Here is a 23,630-nt window from a genome sequence, read left to right on the forward strand (position 1 = left end):
CAGTGCGTCGGGCCGACGCATACTGTGAAATAAAATCACAATGGGGGCAGCGGATGCAGTTTTACAACGCATCCGCTTCCCCATTGTCTGGTCCGGGGAGGAGGGGGCGGAGTTCCGGCCGCACATGCGCGATTGGAAAAAGTGGAACCGACGGACAAAAAAATGTTGTATGGAACGTTTTTTTTTTTTGTCCCGATGGACTGCAAAAACACGACGCATCCGTCACACGACGGATGCGACGTGTGGCAATCCGTCGCAATGCGTCGCTAATGAAAGTCTATGGAGAAAAAAACGCATCCTGCGGGCAACATTGCAGGATGCGTTTTTTCTCCACAACGACGCATTGTGACGGACGTTGCCCGACGCTAGTGTGAAAGTAGCCTAACTCCCACTGCAGGTAGCACTATGGTACGGGACCAGTGAACCAATGACTGGCTGCATCAGTGACATGCTGACTGCTTGCAAAGACCTTTCTAGTGCATCAGCCCTGATTGCCATGGAACAGAAAAAGCACGTGTTGTATATTTTGTTATTTTAAAATATTTGGAGCTATGGAAAAAAAAAAGCTGGATAACCTTATTGCTAGTGTTCTAACAACTTCTATAGTGATCTGCTGGTGAATAAAGCTTCAATGACATTGGGGGGAGGCTAACTACAACTCACGGTTCTCCCATTGAAGGACAAACCCCTCTGGAAATATTTACTAACACTTTATCCTTTACTTCTGATTAATGCTGGCTGGGTGCCTGGTAGCAGGTGGGCTATGATGTGCAATACGCAAAATGCACTAGTTACAATATTAAGACATGACGAACATGACAAGCACTAATGTGATAGTATAGTAATAGTAGAGCTTGGTTATAGCAGGTATCACAAGAGTAACATGTAGGAAGAGAGCTAGGAATTTAAATGGGAGTCAGAAGTGAAGAACACAAGAGACTGAACTATATGGTATTTTACAAATAAAAGGTGGGGGTGCCGAAAAGGAAAACTGCGGATGAAGTTGTACAGGCTATAGTATAGAGACATAAAAGTTGTGGCTTTTTTTCGCCAATTTAGACTTTAATTTCAGAAATTAAGACTCACATTCCAATCAATGGTAGAAAAAAATGGATGTCGCTTAATCTCCTCTGCGCCATCACTGCCAGAACCTAGAAAAATGGCAGCAGAAAAAGCGTTACAGCTTTGCGGTTCTAAAGACTTAACAGGTAAATGAGTTAATATAGAAAAATGAATAAAAAGGCAAACGCATCACACTGATAGCAGAAACCTACCTAGCCTATTAGTGGGATTTCTCCTAAAGAGTGCTCGTAACAAATCCTGAGCTTCTTTGCTGAGAAACTGAGGCATCCCCAGTTTGGCTCTAGGAAACACATAAGAGATTGAGCACAGCGATTATTACGAAGAAGTCATGAGTAAAGCGTGCACATTTTCACAATGAAACAACGTTCACACGGCATGTATAGTCACTGGGAGGTTCCTGCACCACAATTATGTGCCATTCACGGGAATACAAACTTATAATAATCTTCATTCCATCAAAAAACAATCCAGGAGAAATTTTGAGTGAACTGCAAAAAAAATGTACTGCGATGCGTTAAAACTGAAATTGTGAGCAGTTTACGCAGATTTGACCACATTTTTTAAATTCTTATTGAATTTTTACTTTGCTTTCACAGAATTTTAGGATTCGACAAATACTTCAATATATAGTCAGATCTTTTTCCACTTCACCATTCACATGTGGGCACAATCATCCGGTCACTGACAGCCTGGGCATCAGTAGTACAAATGTGTATAGCTGTTAAAGGGACCTGGTCACACTCTACATGCAGTCCGATCTGTGGACAGCCTGGCATAGAGAACGAGAAGCTGAGCACAAGGATATATAGCATTATTGGAACAGTTTCCATATAACTTGTATCTTACTCATTGGTCCCTGGTGTTTGTATACGAGTCCAGTGGGCGGTCCTTCTCAGTGAGTGACAGCTATTGCTACATGTACCACCCACTTGGATCATATGCATTCAGACATCAGGGATTTCAATTAATAAAATACAAGTTTACATTAAAGTTTTTCTACAAAAATGTAAACCAATCTGATCAGCTGCTGCTGTAATATAGCATCCCACCTGCATATCAGATACCATTCTCTAAGTGACAGGCTCCCTTTAAATGCAAGTGAGGAAGGTGATAAAGACGTGGTAAGATTTATAGTTGCTAGAACTCTACAACTTTATTTTTCTATGTATCTAATTATAACTCAATTCAAGGTACTCACTTAAGAATTAGTGTCATTGTTTCCTTGCGGTCTTTTCCTTGGAATGGTAGGGATCCAGTGTGCATCTCAAACTGAGAAAACAAAAAAAGGAAAGTATGCTGAAGGAGAAGAATCTGTCTGTTACTACAGAAACTATGACCTTGGTTACCCCAGCCTGATCTTAAAGGGATTGTGGGGATCACTGTATTAACATGTTTATTGATTCGTTTGAACTTAACCGATGGGAACATGCAGCTGCATATTCACACATCTTAAAGATGCTAAGTTATTGCTAGCTTCTTCTACCCAGGCCAATGAAAAACTTACCATAAGAACTCCGTAGGACCACCAATCTGCACTGTGAGAATGGCCCTGACGAGTCACCACTTCAGGAGCCATGTACTCCACTGTTCCGCAGAATGAGTATGCCTTCTTCTCATGATCTATTGACTCTTTACAGAGCCCAAAATCTAATAAAACAAAAGTTACAACCTTATGAGACACAAGGTAAAAAAAAAAGGGAATTTGACCTACCGGTAATTCGGTTTCCAGGTAGTCCCTCAGGACAGCACCATGGAGGATGTCCTTCCTTGACCTATAGCGGGACAGGATCATAGAGAGGTTAAAAGGACCCTCCCACCTCCACCCTCCAGTGTTTTTTCAAAGTACCACAGAAGGATGGAAATAAATGGTCTAAACGTGCCCTTACAAACAGGTGTGTAATAAACCATTTAACGGCTTTATCTTAATCTCGAGCCATGGCGATCCGACGGACAAACGATCTTCTGGAAGATTAATCCCGTGCAAGCCTAAAGAGAAACATAAGGGAGGGAACTATGGGTGCTGTCCTGAGGGACTACCTGGAAACAGAATTACCGGTAGGTCCAATTCCCTTTTTCCATTACGTCCCTCCGGACAGCACCATGGAGAATGCCAGAGCAAAGGTCTCAGGTTGGGCACAGAAGCCCAAGAACCAAAGTCCCAGGCAAAAACCAGACTAGATATAGAAATGATCCGAAAGATCAGAAAAAAATATAGATTCTAAAGAGATCCGCAAAGAAAATCAGTGTAGTGAGTGTCTGATATATGTCTATAATGGCCGATTTCAGTATGAATGTGGTAAAGGAAATAAGCATCAGAAGCAGAGTGTGAAATACACCCATTGTACTCCAATACCAATAATGAACCACAGCAAGTTATTTATTGTGATAGATACTTATAGACATCACAGCCCCAGAATAGGGTTAGAAAACCTTACTGCCCAGCAATATATGGTGATAGTCACAGCCACCACCCAATGAGGACTGTACTGACCAATAATAAGCTGCATGTGCTTATAACACAGGACTGTTCCTTCATCGGTCCTTCTGGGCTCAGGTTAAGCCTTGGTTACAGACGAGCTTACCGTACTACAAGGAGACCTGCAGGACAGAGGCCCTGGACTGCAAGAAGATCAAACCAATAACAGTTAGTACATGGATAATGGCAGAGCATTACTTATCCAGGAGATCACGTCTATTCCAAATCCTTAGATGTCTAACCCCCAAGTAAGGGTTATATATTATTGAAACTAAGGAATACACCATCCGGCAGGTAATATCTCCTGCCAATACCAACGTCGGGCTTCTCTTTAGAAGCGCTGAAAGAGAAACGTGGATCATCACTCCTGTTTTACTGATGTTAGACACAGGGAGTCTGGACTCTGAATCGATGAAGGTGGTGGTGGTAAAAATCTTCGAAATTATTCGAAACTGCATTTATACGAGTCATTAGTCCCGACATTTTAAGTATGTCAATTTATTTGTCCATATATGCATATTCCATGGCTAGAGAAAAAGTAGGTTTCTTCCTCATCACAGAGGGAGATTATCTACTGTGAGGCAGTGAGACTATGGGGTCTTAACTGTAAGGGTATGTGCACACGTCAGGATTTCTAGCAGAAATTTCCTGAAGAAAACCGGAAATTTTCTGCAAGAAATACGCATTTTTTTTTGCGTTTTTCTTAGCATTTTGCAAGCGTAAATAGCTTGCAGAATGCTAAAGTTTTCCAAGCGATCTGTAGCATCGCTTGGAAAACTGACTGACAGGTTGGTCACACTTGTCAAACATAGTGTTTGACAAGTGTGACCAACTTTTTACTATAGATGCGGCCTATGCAGCATCAATAGAAAAGGATATCATGTTAAAAATGATAAAAAAAAATAAAAAAAATGGTTATACTCACCCTCTGCAGACAGCCGATGTCCTCAGCGGCGTCCGTTCCTATAGATGGTGCGCGAAGGACCTTCGATGACGTCGCGGTCACGTGAGCGGTCGCGCGACCAATCACAGGATCGCGACGTCATCGCAGGTCCTTCACACAGAGCATCTATAGGAACGGAACCGGCAGCGTGCACCGCTGAGAGGCGGGAAGACATCGAGGGTGAGTATATCATTATTTTTTATTGTAATTCTTTTTTTTTTTACCAATTATATGGTGCCCAGTCCGTGGAGGAGAGTCTCCTCTCCTCCACCCTGGGTACCAACCGCACATAATCTGCTTACTTCCCGCATGGTGTGCACAGCCCCATGCGGAAAGTAAGCAGATCAATGCATTCCTAGGTGTGCGGAGTCACCGCAATTCCGCAAATTTAATGAACATGTTGCTTTTTTTTCCGCAATGCGATTTTTTCGCGGAAAAAAATGCAACATTTGCACAAAAAATGTGGAATGCATTGTAAATAATAGGAGGCATATGTAAGCGTTTTTTTCGCGTTTTTATAGCGAAAAAACGCGAAAAATACTGTACGTGTGCACATGGCCTAAGAGTCCTGGATACAGTTTCATTTATCTTAGGAGCCGTAACTGCTGTAAGAGCCGCGAGAATGGGATCCTCTGCCACACGACACAGTGCTGCTGCTTCACCACAAGGTACAAAAGGCAGTGATGCTGTCCCTGGTAAACGAAACGCAACAGACTTATGGGACAAGAATCTGTCTGATTTCCGAATGTGGAGTTTAGGAAGGATTAATAATAACAATAGTAAATAATAAACTTTATTTATACAGCATCAACATATTCCGCAGCGCTTTACAGTTTGACAATTTCAAACACAAGAGTCATAAGTGACAACCATATAATAATTAAAACAAAATGAAACGACCCTGCTCGTGAAAGCTGACAATCTACAATGAGGCCGGGAAGATACAATGTACAGGTTATCTTCGCTCTAGGAGCAACCTCTCATACAACTGTCCCTGTAGGGACAGGAAAAACACTGGAAGGTGGAGGTGGGAGGGTTCTTTTAACCTCTCTATGATCCTGTCCCGCTATAGGTCAAGGAAGGACGTCCTCCATGGTGCTGTCCTGAGGGACGTAATGGAAAGGGTGAAATATAAAATAATGAATCTTACATAAAGTTAAAGGGGTTGACCATGGTCTGCAGTTGGACAGGTCTCATCACATGCTGCTTCACCAGCAGCCATTTTGCAGACAGAAGAGCTGTGCAGACTGTGAAAACAGTTGCACTAACAAGCATGGCCATTCACCAAACTGTGGATTTTTAGTAATGCACTTCTGTGGACATTTACCAATATGGCCGCTGCCTAGCCGCCATTTTGCTGAACCGCAAAGGGTCATTAAAAGGTTAAAAACTAAATAAAATACTTTTACTCACCTTACCGCTCACCTCTCTGGACCTTCACTCTTCACCATCACTTGTCTGGTCCTTGGCACATCTTCTTATCACTGTAGCTAAGTGATGAATCCCCAGGCCTCCTCAGACTAGACCGGTTCTGATGAGGCCTATGAGGTTTCTGCGCATGAGCATGGAAGTTCACAACATTGTAACGCTATGACATCGTGACCTCAAGTGCCCTTATACATCAATGCCCTGGCCTAGTGTAAGGAGGACTGAGGATTCATAGCTCAGTAGCGGTGATAAGAAGATGCGCCAAAGACTGGAAGGGGGACAGTGTGGAGCGGATGGGCCGAAGAGGTGAGTGGTAAGGTGTATAAGGATAGTAAGTATTTTTCTACTTTTTACATGGATTTTGCTGTATAGGCTCTGAGCACACCCCAAAGCATAGTAAGGAATAGTGATGAGCGAATATACCGCACTCATTACTCGAGATTTCTCGAGTACGCTCGGGTTATCTCCGAATATTTTTTAGTGCTCGGAGATTTTTTTTTTTTTTTGTCGCAGCTGAATGATTTACAGCTATTGGCCAGTTTGATTACATGTGGGGATTCCCTAGCAACCAGGCAATCCCCACATGTACTTATGCTGGCTAATAGCTGTAAATCATTCAGCTGAGGCAATGAAAACTAAATCTCCGAGCACTAAAAAATACTCGGAGGACACCCAAGCGTGCTCGGGAAATCTCGAATAACGAGTATATTCGCTCATCACCAGTAAGGAACATTCAATTTGCAGAGAATAACTAATGCAAATAGCTTTTCCTGGGAATATACACACAATTTGGCAAATTTAGATTGTGTCACATCTGCATATCTCTAGCCATGAGCGATATACATTGACCAGGAGTTTCATTTTAATTCATAAATTAGGCTAGTTTCACACTACCGTTTTGAGGAGCTGCGGACTTCCTCCGTGAAGCCCCGCCCTCAGCCGCTAGCTCCGCCTACTTCTGCATGCGGCTGTGTACCTATCTTTAACATTAGGTACGCAGGTCATGCCGCTGTATGCGGATGCTTCCGCATGCGTCGTTTTGACGATGCGGCGACAGCGTAGAACGCAGCTTGTAGCAATTTTCTTTTTCTCCGCATCGTCAAAACAACGCATGAGGAAGCATCCGCATACAGCCGCACAACCTGCGTACCTAATGTTAAAGATAGGTATACAGCCGCATGCAGAAGTAGGCGGAGCTAGCAGCCGAGGGCGGGGCTTCACGGAGGAAGTCCGCAGGCCTCTGCAGCTCCTCAAAACTCTAGTGTGAAACTAGCCTTAATAGGACACATGAAAATAAGAAACTTTGCAATAGATCTTATTAAAGAAATCTGCTTCTAGCTCTTCCTGGACTGATCAGTCATTCTCAATTCCTGGGTAAAATCTGTGTTCACTGAAGACAGATTTTCCCATTACGGACATAGGAGATGTCTCTTGGTGCTTTTTAAATTTTATGTAGAGGAAAGGAGAGAGGATGAGGGAGGAAATGGAAGGCAAACACAGACATTCTGCTGCAAGTTCTCCTGAAACACCAGTTACAGTTCTCCATAGAGCTCTATTAGCATCAAGTGTCATCTCCAAGCTCAGTAATGGGAAAGTCTGCATTCCCTAACAAAAACTACCCAAGAATTGTGGAAATTAATGATCAGTCCTGGGACAGAAAGAAGCAGATTTCTTGGCTAAGATATATTACAAAGTTTCTTATTTTCATGTGTACTTGATGAAAAAAATGAAAATGACAATTAATTTTCATCACTGTAGGGATATGCAGGAAGCTGTGGCGTATATACAGAAGATACTTTACCAGTTAGTTTTATGTGACCTTCTTCATCAAGTAAGATGCTGCAAAATTAAAATATGCAGAAATTAAAAAGACAGCAGCAATACATTAGTATCAAACATACTTGTGGCCCGGAAAAGTACATTCATGTCAGGACAATGCCTTTCTTGCTGAAAGATTTTATGAAAGGAAAGCAGTCTGCCGATTCATGACACCTGAACCACAGGCAGCATTAATCAGAGAGATAATTATTGCAGCCGTGTAGGTTTTCCTCTGAAATTCTGCAGCTTTTAAGAGGAAATATACTTTGAGAAGACAGCCAGGAACTATGGGTCTCGCATAACTAGTTCTCGATGGCTTCACTAGCCCTAATGCAGCATTTCAGAGTAAAGTATATGCAGCTGCCAAAATGTAACCAGTGCCTGTAATTCGGGCAGCATGAATCAGCTGACAGGTTCCCTTTAAAAATACTTGTATACTTCTGTATGGGAGGATGTATTTCTATCACTGGATTTAATCCCATTAGACAAATGTATTGTACATGTAAATAAGCTTTAAGGTATATTCACATGCAGCAGATCTGTTACAGAAAATGCTACAACTAAAAAAATTCCCTCAAGACATTTGAATTGGGTCTTTGCAGCATGTACATGAATTTCTGAAAGCTGCACTGTCACGAATGAGAGTTATTCATGTGTGTCTGAAATGTCAACAAGTCCTGAAAAATCGTGGTTTCTCCGTTCCTCCTAAACCAGTTACTGCTGAAAAGCCTACAACACTGCACTATGCAAACCATTATAATGGCAATCAACAGGGACCGGCCTCGAATTTGGGATCTCTGGTCACCTTTAGGCAACACATTTATCGAAATAAGATTGCCGATTTGTTACGCACAGACATCTCTGAAAGTACTTGGGTACATACTTTTCAGGTTTTAGATCGCGATAAATGATTCCAAGGCTGTGTAAATGATCCAAGCCCAAAGCCAACTCAGCCAGGTAAAACTTTACATCCTCCTCTGTAAACATTACCTAAAAGAGAAAAACAAATTCCTACGTTTTTCCAGAAACAAGGGACATTGTGTTTTCCGTTTTGTTGCATTGATGGAAATAACTCCATCGGCAGGAAGGGCATGACGTTCAGGCAAGGATCGTTGTAGAAGAACAGGTTGATGATATGGGCAGACATGCAGCTTCTGCACTGACCTCCTTTGAAAGACGAGTAAAGAGGTCCCCACCACGCAAGAAGTCTAAAATTAAGTAAAGCTTCCCCTCTGTCTGAAAAGCTGTAACCAAAATGACATCAGTTTAGTTAGGGATACTCTGGATCAAAGACATCATTAAGAAAAACATTAAATAGGAACAAATTAAGGGTTCTCACCATAATGGAGCCTTACAATAAATGGATGGTTAACTTCAGCCAGAATATCCCGTTCCATTTTAGTTCTTACTCTGTCTCTTACTGAAAAGAAGAAAAGTAAAAACCACTAGAACAATCATCCAATCACCAACTGGAAAAATCCTCCTTACTTGAAGATAAAGCTCCTCCTATGAAGAGAATTTCTAAAACTAAATAGCTTTTACAAATGTGCGGACACCATAATACTCCACTGAGATTGTATTGCCAGGCATGAAAACCAAAGAATTCACCATAATACAATCTAATCACACACACATAATTCAACCGCATGGATAATAATTGTTGTCATATTTTACAAGGACTGACAAACACTGCAGGGTCATCACTTTGAAGAAACATTACAATTTCAATATTTATGGAAGTAACTTAACTTTTCAGGGCCTGAATTACAGAGTAAAAGTTGGCTCTATAGTAAACCTGCAAAAGCAGATGCCACCACAAATATATAAATGCTATGCCAACTGCGTATTGAAAGTGTGCCAAAAAAGCCAACTTTATAGATATTTAAAGATGCCCACAAAAACATTTCATAAACCAAAAAAAAAAATAAAAAAAACTTTATTATTGACACAAAAAGTAATGCAGAGAGAAGATATAAAAAAAAGGAAAATGAAAGGTCTAAGGTCAACAAAAAATGGATGTGACCTCCTTGCTAGAGCCTGCTTCAAAAAAGCGCAAAATGTATAATGCAAAGGGTGTAATAACAGAATAATGTACCATACAAAAGCATGCTTGGTAAATCATGACTTCAAATGTGATGCCAAAAGTACTGCCATAAATATATAGTCAAAATCAAGCCTTCATGCCCACCTGTGGGCATGTACAGGTATATAACTAATGTACAATAATGATTAATAGATAATTAAGCACGCATACAAAGACTTTTGCAGATAAGTGAATAAAGTACTGTAATAATAACGAGTCAAAGAATTTCAAGTGCAGACCACCAGACCATTCAGTCCGTATACCAGACCCATTCACAAGCCTATATGTTCTGAGTAGGTTTTACTTTCCTGATGATCTTTCATTATAAAATAGGAGCAGTATACCATCTTCTTCTATCCTTACTTCTCTAATTATCATTGATGTTATGTTCTCCATATACCTGGACGTGCTCCCAGGTGTATTGGAGGACCATTAAGGGTTTCATTTGGACTACATTTATGGCAGCACCTTTTGCACTGCCAGACTGCCTATTGCACCGTAAATCATGCTTTTGTATGGCGCGGTATTTTAGGTTTATAATTAGTGATGAGCGAATATACTCGTTACTCGAGATTTCTCGAGCACGCTCGGGGGTCCTCCGAGTATTTTTTAGTGCTCGGAGATTTAGTTTTTCTTGCCGCAGCTGAATGATTTACATCTGTTAGCCAGCATAAGTACATGTGGGGGTTGCCTGGTTGTTAGGGAATCCCCACATGTAATCAAGCTGGCTAATAGCTGTAAATCATTCAGCTGCGGCAAGAAAAACTAAATCTCCGAGCACTAAAAAATACTCGGAGGACCCCCAAACGTGCTTGGGAAATCTCAAGTAGCGAGTATATTCGCTCATCACTAGTTAGAATACCCTTTGTCACTTACATTTTGCGCTTTATTAGAGGAGGAACATTACATTTCTTGTGTGGACGTTAGACCTTAAATTTTTCAATTCATTGTTTCCTTCTATTTTCTGTGTAAAGTTTAGCATTTTGTGGTTTGAATATATGGGATGTTTGGCTTCACATTCTCAAACCTGTTGGAGCTGATGAAAACCAGGGTTTCTACACATTCTACTTACTGATCAATTTATTTAGATCATTTATATACTTCGGTCTAGTCACCATTTTTTCATGGACAGTGGAATTTTTTTTCCATATAAGGCAATAAAGATTTCATTTATTTCAACCCCTTGTGCTTTAAACAAGGGATATTTATCTATTGGCAAAACACCAGGTAAGCTAGCTGTCAGTGGTTCTATATACAGCACAGGCGCCGCACATAGCCATACTACAAACTGGCAGTGATGCTGCGAACAGTCCCCATGAAGCCTTTACAGGCAGTCTTCTAATGAATGAATGGAGGGCGACTTCAATGGCCAAAGTTTGTCTAATTGTGGGCTGTGGGAGAGAGATTCAGCAAAAGGTGGAAAACACAATAAACAATATTACCTGTCAACGACTGAAATCTTCTCACAACAAGTTATTCTTTTGCTGCATGCGTGATCTAAGTATTTGGACTATATACTAGAGATTCTGGACACAGAGCGGCCCACTTAGGAAAGAATTATTATTATACATTTTTATAGCGCCATTTATTCCATGGCGCTTTACATGTGAACGGGGCAAATATAGACAAGTACATTAAACATGAGCAGAGAAAGGGCACACGGGTACAGAAGAAGAGAGGACCCTGCCCGCGAGGGCTCACAGTCTGCAGGGGAAGAATACATAGCTGACTGGCCCAAACAGTCTCTCTAAAAGCAGCTATGCTTTATTGGGGGATTTCTGACTCAAGCGGTATCAAATATGTTCACTGCAAGGCCCATCATTTCGTTTCATCACATCATTGCCTAGTTATACTGGAGAAAGAGAAATCCACCTTTAATTGTAGCTTTCTTGAGCACCTTCATTGCATACACATGATTGTTGTCAGGAGGAGTGATCTTTCGAACCAAAAATACCTACAGAGAGAAAAGAAAATATTATATATATAATATAAACATATATATAAAAAAATAATTATATATATACAGTGGGGCAAAAAAGTATTTAGTCAGTCAGCAATAGTGCAAGTTCCACCACTTAAAAAGATGAGAGGCGTCTGTAATTTACATCATAGGTAGACCTCAACTATGGGAGACAAACTGAGGAAAAAAAATCCAGAAAATCACATTGTCTGTTTTTTTATCATTTTATTTGCATATTATGGTGGAAAATAAGTATTTGGTCAGAAACAAACAATCAAGGTTTCTGGCTCTCACAGACCTGTAACTTCTTCTTTAAGAGTCTCCTCTTTCCTCCACTCATTACCTGTTGTAATGGCACCTGTTTAAACTTGTTATCAGTATAAAAAGACACCTGTGCACACCCTCAAACAGTCTGACTCCAAACTCCACTATGGTGAAGACCAAAGAGCTGTCAAAGGACACCAGAAACAAAATTGTAGCCCTGCACCAGGCTGGGAAGACTGAATCTGCAATAGCCAACCAGCTTGAAGTGAAGAAATCAACAGTGGGAGCAATAATTAGAAAATGGAAGACATACAAGACCACTGATAATCTCCCTCGATCTGGGGCTCCACGCAAAATCCCACCCCGTGGGGTCAGAATGATCACAAGAACGGTGAGCAAAAATCCCAGAACCACGCGGGGGGACCTAGTGAATGAACTGCAGAGAGCTGGGACCAATGTAACAAGGTCTACCATAAGTAACACACTACGCCACCATGGACTCAGATCCTGCAGTGCCAGACGTGTCCCACTGCTTAAGCCAGTACATGTCCGGGCCCGTCTGAAGTTTGCTAGAGAGCATTTGGATGATCCAGAGGAGTTTTGGGAGAACGTCCTATGGTCTGATGAAACCAAACTGGAACTGTTTGGTAGAAACACAACTTGTCGTGTTTGGAGGAAAAAGAATACTGAGTTGCATCCATCAAACACCATACCTACTGTAAAGCATGGTGGTGGAAACATCATGCTTTGGGGCTGTTTCTCTGCAAAGGGGTCAGGACGACTGATCCGGGTACATGAAAGAATGAATGGGGCCATGTATCGTGAGATTTTGAGTGCAAACCTCCTTCCATCAGCAAGGGCATTGAAGATGAAACGTGGCTGGGTCTTTCAACATGACAATGATCCAAAGCACACCGCCAGGGCAACGAAGGAGTGGCTTCGTAAGAAGCATTTCAAGGTCCTGGAGTGGCCTAGCCAGTCTCCAGATCTCAACCCTATAGAAAACCTTTGGAGGGAGTTGAAAGTCCGTGTTGCCAAGCGAAAAGCCAAAAACATCACTGCTCTAGAGGAGATCTGCATGAAGGAATGGGCCAACATACCAACAACAATGTGTGGCAACCTTGTGAAGACTTACAGAAAACGTTTGACCTCTGTCATTGCCAACAAAGGATATATTACAAAGTATTGAGATGAAATTTTGTTTCTGACCAAATACTTATTTTCCACCATAATATGCAAATAAAATGATAAAAAAACAGACAATGTGATTTTCTGGATTTTTTTTTCTCAGTTTGTCTCCCATAGTTGAGGTCTACCTATGATGTAAATTACAGACGCCTCTCATCTTTTTAAGTGGTGGAACTTGCACTATTGCTGACTGACTAAATACTTTTTTGCCCCACTGTATATATATATATATATATATATATATATTCAGAGAAAGTTTCACACATCAGTTTTTTGGCAATTTATCCTCAGCTGTTATGTTTAAGGATGGATCACAGACCACCACAATGGATATGCCATTTCACAATGTGGGGGGAAAAAAAGGCTGATCAATGTTGTGTATGACAATGTGGGGGGAAAAAAAGGCTGATCAATGTTGTGTATGACATAGTCAACTGTCTCATGAAAAAAGAGGGATATTACACAGATGTAATCCACTGGCTGGCCGTATTTTACTGCTAAGTGGGTAGGAGAGGTGAAGATTTATTTTCTTCATATGAGCAAAAATGGAAAAAAAAAAGAATTATAAAAACTGACACATGGATTAAAAATTGATCAAAAACACTGAAAAAAAGAAAAACCACAGACACTTTGTCACATATCTTTTGCATCTTCCCCTGGCCCGGAGATGTGGTATGATCAGACCATGTTCCTGCACGGTCAGACACGGCCATTACACAATACACAGCAGGGGCACATGTGTAAGATTATCTCAGCACAGGAACATTTTATTTAGCAGCATCCAATTGTGGAACTGATTATTATTCCTTCAAGATCTAGCATTTAAAATTAATTTTGCTCTTGTGAAAACCTTTAACATGCATGGGTGTAATGGTGCAAAAAAGCACAGTTCGTGGGACAACCCCTGCTCTTAATTGGCAATGCTCTGTTTGTAATAGCAAACGCTGTCTAAGACTACGTTCACATTAGCGTTGCGCCGCTGTTGCGTCGCCGACGCAGCGGCGACGCGCCCCTATGTTTAACATAGGGGACGCGTGCGTTGTTTTGGTGGCGTTTTTCGCCACGTGCGTCGTTTCCGACGCTAGCGTCGGACGCAAGAAAACACTACATGTAGCATTTTCTGTGCGTCCGATTTTCGTCAAAAACGACGCACGCGTCGCAAAACGCGCGCGTTTTTGCGCGCGTTTTTCCGTGCGTCGCCGACGCAACGGCGACGCGACGCTAATGTGAACGTAGACTAAAGTCAGCTTGGGTGTCTGCGCTTGCACATTGACACTGGGTGTGGGGGAGGTGCTGAGACGGGCTCCAAATGTCAGTGTGGGATCGCACTATGAAGAGTTAGTCCTTCCTTTATGCACCCCGAAGTGTAGTGAGGGAGTCGCTTCAGTGAAGAGAGGGCATTGTGATGTGTGCATGCTGCCTGGTCACTTCAAATCCCACTCCTCCTCACTTAAGAGCTCAAATAACGGTCACAGACTGGCACGAACCAGGCACCAGAATGCGCTACAGATCCATTCTGTGCACGCCCGCATTAACACTATGCAATACTCTTTTCCAGTATCACTTGCCAATAAAGTGCTGTTAAGCAAGACAAAGGACTGGCTTTAACATGTAAATAGGATTGCATAACAGTGCACCAAAGGTACCGTCACACTTAGCGACGCTGCAGCGATACCGACAACGATCCGGATCGCTGCAGCGTCGCTATTTGGTCGCTGGAGAGCTGTCACACAGACAGCTCTCCAGCGACCAACGATGCCAGTAACCAGGGTAAACATCGGGTTACTAAGCGCAGGGCCGCGCTTAGTAACCCGATGTTTACCCTGGTTACCATAGTTAAAGTAAAAAAAAACAACCACTACATACTTACCTACCGCTGTCTGTCCCCGGCGCTGTGCTTCTCTGCTCTGGCTGTGAGCGTCGGTCAGCCGGAAAGCAGAGCGGTGACGTCACCGCTCTGCTTTCCGGCCGCTGTGCTCACAGCCAGTACAGGAGGAGTGCAGAGAAGCACAGCGCCGGGGACAGACAGCGGTAGGCAAGTATGTAGTGGTTGTTTTTTTTACTTTAACGATGGTAACCAGGGTAAACATCGGGTTACTAAGCGCGGTCCTGCGCTTAGTAACCCGATGTTTACCCTGGTTACCAGCGAAGACATCGCTGAATCGGTGTCACACACGCCGATTCAGCGATGTCAGCGGGAGATCCAGCGATGAAACAAAGTTCTGGACTTTCTTCCCCGACCAGCGACATCACAGCAGGGGCCTGATCGCTGCTGCCTGTCACACTGGACGATATCCCTAGCCAGGACGCTGCAACGTCACGGATCGCTAGCGATATCGTCTAGTGTGACGGTACCTCAACACAGAAGCCATGCCATGAGTGCACCCCAATTTCCTCATTAAATTAGGTACGGTAGCTTTTTCAGCAAATATTAAGTTAAATCTAATATATAAAGCTGAATGTATATGTGTGAGTGTGTGTGTATGTCCGGGATTGGCATCTGCACCGTTGCAGCTACAGCCACAAAATTTTGTACAGTCACACGTCTGGACCCTGAGAGCGTCATAGGCTATGTTGTGAGGCAAAATTTTAACTCCATGCGTTCCAATTCACCAAAAAAATTTGCCCCTATCTACATAATAGGGAAAAAGTGAAAGGACAAGTGTTGGAGGCAAATTGACAGCTGCCAGATGTGAACAAGGGGGACTTAAAGAGTGAGAGCAATGGCGCCAAAGAGTATATACCGTACAGTTGATAAGGTGGGGCCCCGACATGGGATACACACCACACACGGGCATATGAACACACACACAAAATGCGCCACACACTACCACGTGCTTGAACACATATACCATCCTCAGCACACATTTCAGCACACATACACCAACCTCGCCACATAAAAGTCGAAACACAATAGTCGCCGCTCAAAACTCGCCACGCGCAAAACTCGCCACATGCAAAACTAGGCTCACGCAAAACTCACCTCATAGAAAGCTCGCCGCACGCAAAACTTGCACACGCAGGAAAAATTGCCACATGCAAAAGTTGCCTCACACAAACTTGCACATACTCAAAACGCACCACACATAAAACTCGCTACGCGCAAAACTTGCTGCACACAACTTGCTACATTAACCTGTCACATGCAACTCGACACACAAAAAGTTGCTACACGCATGTCGCCACACAAAACTCATCTCACAAAAGTCGCTACATGCATGTAGCCAAATGAAACTCGCCCTAAAACACACACAAGTCTGGTATTATCCTTCAAAAATAAAAATCTTATTAATAGGCAGACAAACTACAAGAGCAACAAATGTACCATATAGGAAATACGGCAGCTGTCAGTCACATGACCTGTCTATTATGTGTATATGTGAGCTAATATATACTGCCAGGGGGGAGGGCTTCCTGTTGGCTGGGGATTTATCAGGCTGCCAATTTAGCTTACAAATACTGAGGTAAAAATACTGACCAAATAACGTGTGAACGCGGTCTAATACAGAAGGAGATGACATACAGATATATACTATATACAGGAGGAGATGACACACAGGTATATACTACATACAGAAGGAGATGACACACACATTTATACTATATACAGGGGAGATGACACACAGGTATATACTATATACAGGAGGAGATAACATACAGGTATATACTATATACAGGGGAGATGACACAGGTAAATACTATATACAGGGGAGATGACACAGGTATATACTATATACAGGGGAGATGATACAGGTATATACTATACACAGGAGGAGATGACACAGGTATATACTATGTACAGGAAGAGATGACACACTGGTATATACTATATACAGGAGGAGATGACACACTGGTATATACTATATACAGGAGGAGATGACATACAGGTATATACTATATACAAGAGGAGATGACACTGGTATATACTATATACAGGGGAGATGACACACAGGTATATACTATATACAGGGGAGATGACATACAGGTACATACTATATACAGGGGAGATGACACAGGTATATACTATATACAGGGGAGATGAAACAGGTATATACTATATACAGGAGGAGATGACACAGGTATATACTATGTACAGGAAGAGATGACATACTGGTATATACTATATACAGGAGGAGATGACACACTGGTATATACTATATACAGGGGAGATGACACACAGGTAATAATAATAATAATCTTTATTTATATAGCGCCAACATATTCCGCAGCGCTTTACAGTTTAACAGTTTCAAACACAAAAGTCATAAGTAACAACGTTAACAATACAATAATTAAAGCAAAATAAGACGACCCTGCTCATGAGAGCTTACAATCTACAATGAGGTGGGGGAGATGCAAAGTACAGGTGTGTATTTACAATGATGTATTTACAATCATGGTCCAGCCATCTTCAGGGGTTGGGGAATAGATGGGGATAGTGAATGGGCTACACACACACACAAAGATAAAATGACTTTGACTAGTGAACGTGATAGGCCGCTCTGAACAAATGTGTTTTGAGCGAGCGCCTAAAACTATGCAAATTATGGATGGTCCTAATATCTTGGGGTAGAGCATTCCAGAGGATTGGCGCAGCACGGGAGAAGTCGGAGTCGGGAGTGGGAGGTACGGATTAGTGCAGAGGTTAATCGAAAGTCATTTGCAGAGCGCAGTGGTCTGTTAGGCTGATAGACAGAAATGAGGGAGGAGATGTAACGAGGTGCCGCACTGTGGAGACCTTTGTGGGTGAGAACAAGTACTTTTGTTCTGTCTCCGCCATCTAATATTGTTGCCCTGATTATTTGCTTGCATAATTGCAGTTTCCTCAGTATACAGTATTGATATATTCATGCCTTTATTCATCTGTGATGCTTTGGCTCCCTCTAGCGGCCAGAGTTATGTTGGCAGTTCAATCTTGTTTTTGTATTATCCATGTCTGATTCTCCTCCTCCTTTGCAATGCATTATGGTAGCTCAGCCTCCATTTCCCTCCATTTTTCCTTTCACTTTCCTCAGTCTGCCTTCAAGGAAAGACGCTTCACTTCATCCCCCTTGCGATTGCATTGCCGGTATGTCTTTATGCTTCCTATAGATATTTCTGCTCCATATTAGCCTAGCCTAGCCAGTTGTACTCCCAGTTTAGTCACTAGCTTTCTAAATGTTATGCATAATGTATATCATGTGTATTATGTATCTTCTATGCCATGCACTGATTCTATGTATATCATTGTTCACAGTTTCACCGCATCAATATACCACTACGTTTAATAAAGCACAGACTCAACCACAGTCTCCTTATTGGACCCCGGTATAGCGGTTTAGCTGACTGTATAGCTACGTATGAGCCTGCCTCAGCTAGTGAGGACAGAACAGTGAAACGGCAGCCATCCAACTAGTGGGATTCAAGTCACCGGCTACACAGAGACTGAATACAGCTGCCGCAATCTCTGCACAGCCAAGCACTTTCCCAAGACACCATGTTTCACAAATCACATAGGACAAGATCTTTTACTTCCGTTTCCTCAAAGACAACATCCATCAGCAGCGCGGTCGCCATTGCCCGCGCAAATGCTGAAGCCGCCAAAATACGAGAGAGCTTTGCTGACCAAGAGATGCAACTTAAATTAGAAAAAGCACGCCTAGATGACGAAGAGAGAAGGTCACTCTTAGAGAGAGACGAACAAGAGAGAAGGTCACGCTTAGAGAGAGACGAGCAAGAGAGAAGATCGCGCTTAGAGAGAGACGAGCAAGAGAGAAGGTCACGCTTAGAGAGAGCCGACCAAGAGAGAAGAACGCAGTTAGAGAAGGCACGTGTGGATGCCGCCTTAGAAAGCCTAGCAGCAAAAAGGGAAGCTGCCGCAGCCCTCGCCGAAGCAGAATCACTAGAAGCCGCGCAAAATCGCAAGCTGCATAGCCAAAGCAGTACGTCGAGTCTAGAGTTTCCACTGCAAGACTCACCACAACGCACCTCTCAGTATGTTAATGAACTTCCTGATCCAAACTATAACCCTGAACCAGTACCAAAACCAGAATACGACACCTCCAGCGAAGTGAGCGAGAGTCGTCACAAGGCTCAGGACAGAAACAAACTCGAAAATGTGAGGCAAAACAACTCTGCTAATGACTACCTTGTCCCTCACCAGGTAACCAACGTGCATCACCCTGCTGACACACCGTACACCAGGCCGAAGCAATACGACACCGGCCTCCCTGAGGACACTAACAGGTACGAACGCACCTCACATCATTATCAGGGCGACCCATCACCAGTATACTCTGCTGACAACCGGTTCACGACAGAATTTGCCAAGTTCTTCACACGACGTGAACTGGTTGCCAAAGGACTCATGAAATTCACTGACCGAGCTGAAGGTTACAGAGCTTGGAAAGCTTCCTTCCAAAATGTCATTTGAGACTTGGGGCTACAACACAGGGAAGAGATAGACCTGTTAGTCAAATACCTGGGAGAAGAGTCAGTCAAACACGCAGTAAGGATCAGAGACATTAATATAAACCGCCCTGAGACTGGCCTCAAAGAGATCTGGAAAAGGCTGGATGAGTGTTACGGCTCAGCAGAAGTAATAGAAAGAGCCTTGTTCAAAAGAATCGATGACTTTCCTAAAATATCTAACAAAGGTCTCCAGAAACTTAGAGAGCTAAGCGACTTGCTAAAGGAAGTCCAAGTTGCCAAATACGAGGACGACCTACAGGGACTTGCATTTCTCGACACAGCCAGAGGTGTTAACCCTATAGTCCAGAAGTTGCCCTACAATCTACAGGAGAGGTGGCTCACACATGGTTCCACGTACAAATACAAACACAGCGTTCCATTCCCTCCCTTCTCCGTTTTTGTTGACTTCATACACCAACAAGCAAGAATTAGAAACGATCCCAGCTTTGACTTTGCAATACCATATGCCACACCGTCACCACCTGCAAATCCACGCAGAACATCTGTGGAAGTACACAAGACTTATGTTTCTTCTCCAGGTTCTAATTACAGGTCTGCTGGCTGCTCCCAATCAGTGACAAAGGTGCAGGACCCTGACAAGCAGTGCCCACTTCATCAGAAGCCTCATCCTCTCCTGAAATGCAGAGCCTTCAGAGGAAAATCTATGCCAGATCGCAGAAGCTTCCTGAAAGAAAACGGTATCTGCTACAAGTGCTGCTCGTCCACAGCTCATCTCGCCAAGGATTGCAAGGTCAGTGTAAAATGCACAGAATGTGGCACCACAGATCATAACACCGCTCTACACCCTGGCCCAGCTCCATGGAGTACACAAAACACGCCAGCTGATAGTGAGCATGGCGGGGAGGAAAGGAACACTGATACAGCTACGCCAGAGATCACTTCACAATGCACCGAGGTCTGCAAAGGGACAATAGACAGTAGGTCCTGTTCAAAAATATGCCTCGTCAAAGTATACCTGAAGGGCCATAGAGACCAAGCTGTAAGACTGTATGCTATCTTAGATGACCAAAGTAATCGATCCTTGGCTAGATCAACGTTCTTTGACCTATTCAACATCAAAGGGCCAAGCACTCCCTACTCCTTAAAGACGTGTGCAGGTACTGTGACAACAGCAGGCAGGAAAGCTACTGACTACCAGATCGAGTCTTTAGACGGACAATTCTGCCTACCACTACCTACGATCATCGAATGTAACCAGATCCCAGACAACAGATCTGAAATCCCTACGCCAGATGTAGCAATCCATCACGCTCACTTAAAACAAATAGCACACCTCATACCGGAACTCGACCATCAGGCCCAGATAATTCTGCTGTTGGGGAGAGATATCCTACAGGTTCATAAAGTGAGACGTCATATCAACGGACTCCACAATGCTCCCTATGCCCAAAGGCTAGACCTAGGATGGGTCATAATTGGCAACGTATGCTTGGGACGCATGCACGCCCCATCTTCTGTGACAAGCATGCTGACAAATACATTGGAGAAAGGACGTCCATCTCTGTTTCAACCTTGTAACAATGAGTTCCATGTCAGGGAACTGCCACACAGCATCCAACTACCTGATCATTTAATAGACTTTACTCACGACAGCAGTATAGTGTCGGGAAGCTATGAGGATCAGTTAGGGGGCACAGTCTTCCAGAGAACTAAGCAGGACAACCAAGTGGCAATGTCGGTAGAGGACAAGTTGTTCTTAGAGGTAATGGACAAGGGACTCGTTAAAGATGAGACCAACAGCTGGGTCGCACCTCTTCCCTTCAAAACCCACAGACCACGTCTACCGAACAAAAGAAATCAGGTATTACAACGTTTCTCCTCTCTCATTCGTAATCTGCAAAAGAAACCAGAGATGAAAGATCACTTTTTCTCCTTCATGTCAAAGATTTTTGAAAACCGTCACGCAGAACTAGCTCCCACTCTCAAAGACTCTGAAGAATGCTGGTTCCTACCCATGTTCAGAGTATACCACCCTAAGAAACCAGGCCAGATCAGAGTCGTGTTTGATTCCAGTGCTAAATTTAATGATGTCTCCCTGAATGACGATCTGCTGACAGGACCAGACCTCAATAACAAACTACTGGGGGTACTTATGCGCTTCCGTAAGGATTCCATTGTCTTCATCGCTGACATCCAGCAAATGTTCCATTGTTTCCTTGTGAGAGAGAGAGACAGGAACTTCCTAAAGGTACCTTCACACATAACGATATTGTTAACGATATCGTTGCTATTTGTGACGTAGCAACGATATCGTTAATGAAATCGTTATGTGTGACAGCGACCAACGATCAGGCCCCTGCTGGGAGATCGTTGGTCGCTGAACAAAGTCCAGAACTTTATTTCGTCGCTGGACTCCCTGGAGACATCGCTGGATCGGCGTGTGTGACACCGATCCAGCGATGTCTTCACTGGTAACCAGGGTAAACATCGGGTAACTAAGCGCAGGGCCGCGCTTAGTAACCCGATGTTTACCCTGGTTACCATGCTAAAAGTAAAAAAAAAACAAACACTACATACTTACCTACCGCTGTCTGTCCTCCAGCGCTGTGCTCTGCACTCCTCCTGTACTGGCTGTGAGCCGGAAAGCAGAGCGGTGACGTCACCGCTCTGCTTTCCGGCTCCCAGACAGTACAGGAGGAGAGCAGAGAAGCAGAGCGCAGCGCTGGAGGACAGACGGCTGTAGGTAAGTATCTAGTGTTTGTTTTTTTTTACTTTTAGCATGGTAACCAGGGTAAACATCGGTTTACTAAGTGCGGCCCTGCGCTTAGTTACCCGATGTTTACCCTGGTTACCGGCATCGTTGGTCGCTGGAGAGCGGTCTGTGTGACCGCTCTCCAGCGACCAAACAGCGACGCTGCAGCGATTCGGATCGTTGTCGGTATCGCTGCAGCATCGCTAAATGTGAAGGGGCCTTAAGATTCTTCTGGTACAGAGACAATGATCCTACTAAAGAAGTCACAGAGTATCGCATGAGAGTGCACATCTTTGGCAACAGTCCTTCACCTGCAGTCGCCATTTACGGACTCAAAAGGTCAGCTCAGGAAGGAGAACCAGAATACGGAGCAGATGTCAGACAATTCATAGAAAAGGACTTTTATGTCGACGACTGTCTAAAAGCCATGCCTTCAAATGAGACTGCCATCAGTCTTCTCAGGAGAGCTCAGGACATGCTTGCCTACTCGAACCTTAGGCTTCATAAAATAGCCTCAAACAGCCAAGAACTCATGGAAGCGTTCCCTTCTCAAGACCTATGTAATGGTCTCAGAGACCTGGACCTGGGGTCAGACCCCGCACCAATGCAACGCAGCCTCGGGCTTCTCTGGAATCTACAATCAGACACTTTCACCTTTCAGGTCAGCCAGGAAGAAAGGCCTTTCACACGTAGAGGCGTCCTGTCTACCATCAACAGTCTGTACGACCCCTTGGGTTTCGCAGCTCCTGTTACTATACAAGGCAAGGCCCTACTAAGAGACTTAACTAGGGAAACATCTGACTGGGATGCACCTCTGCCACCTGATAAGAGGATCCAGTGGGAAGAGTGGAAGAACTCGTTAGCGGCACTCTCCAACTTGCATATGCCGAGACCATACACCCCTGTGCCATCTACTGAGATACAGAGCCAAAGACTGTACGTATTTGCAGATGCTTCTGTCAAAGCCATTGCCGCTGTTGCCTACCTCAAAACTGTAGACTCCAAATGTCAGTGCCACATTGGTTTCGTCATGGGAAAGGCCAAACTCGCACCACAACCAGAGCACACTATACCCGGGTTAGAGCTTTGTGCCGCAGTCTTAGCCGTTGAGTTAGCGGAGTTCATCGCATCCGAAATGGATATCGACCTGACACAGGCCAAGTTCTACTCAGACAGCAAAGTAGTCCTGGGATATATCCACAACGAAACCAGGCGATTCTACGT

General features: G+C 43.5%; 1 protein-coding gene across 3 annotated transcripts in view; it reads right to left on the reverse strand.

Moving 5' to 3' along the window:
- The window catches only part of RPS6KA1 (ribosomal protein S6 kinase A1), a 356,285-nt gene that overhangs the window by 62,504 nt on the left and 270,151 nt on the right, over positions 1 to 23,630 (reverse strand). For all 3 annotated transcript variants that reach the window (XM_069756752.1, XM_069756750.1, XM_069756751.1), the window contains 9 exons: positions 11,704 to 11,785; positions 9,088 to 9,168; positions 8,913 to 8,992; positions 8,632 to 8,738; positions 7,732 to 7,769; positions 2,588 to 2,730; positions 2,282 to 2,352; positions 1,275 to 1,363; positions 1,087 to 1,151 (listed from right to left, as the gene is read on the reverse strand). In XM_069756752.1, coding sequence (XP_069612853.1) covers positions 1,087 to 1,151; positions 1,275 to 1,363; positions 2,282 to 2,352; positions 2,588 to 2,730; positions 7,732 to 7,769; positions 8,632 to 8,738; positions 8,913 to 8,992; positions 9,088 to 9,168; positions 11,704 to 11,785 — 756 coding nt within the window. The remainder of the gene's footprint in view (positions 1 to 1,086; positions 1,152 to 1,274; positions 1,364 to 2,281; positions 2,353 to 2,587; positions 2,731 to 7,731; positions 7,770 to 8,631; positions 8,739 to 8,912; positions 8,993 to 9,087; positions 9,169 to 11,703; positions 11,786 to 23,630) is intronic.

The sequence above is a fragment of the Ranitomeya imitator genome, chromosome 3 (genome assembly GCF_032444005.1).
Source record: "Ranitomeya imitator isolate aRanImi1 chromosome 3, aRanImi1.pri, whole genome shotgun sequence".
Taxonomy (NCBI): Eukaryota; Metazoa; Chordata; class Amphibia; order Anura; family Dendrobatidae; genus Ranitomeya; species Ranitomeya imitator.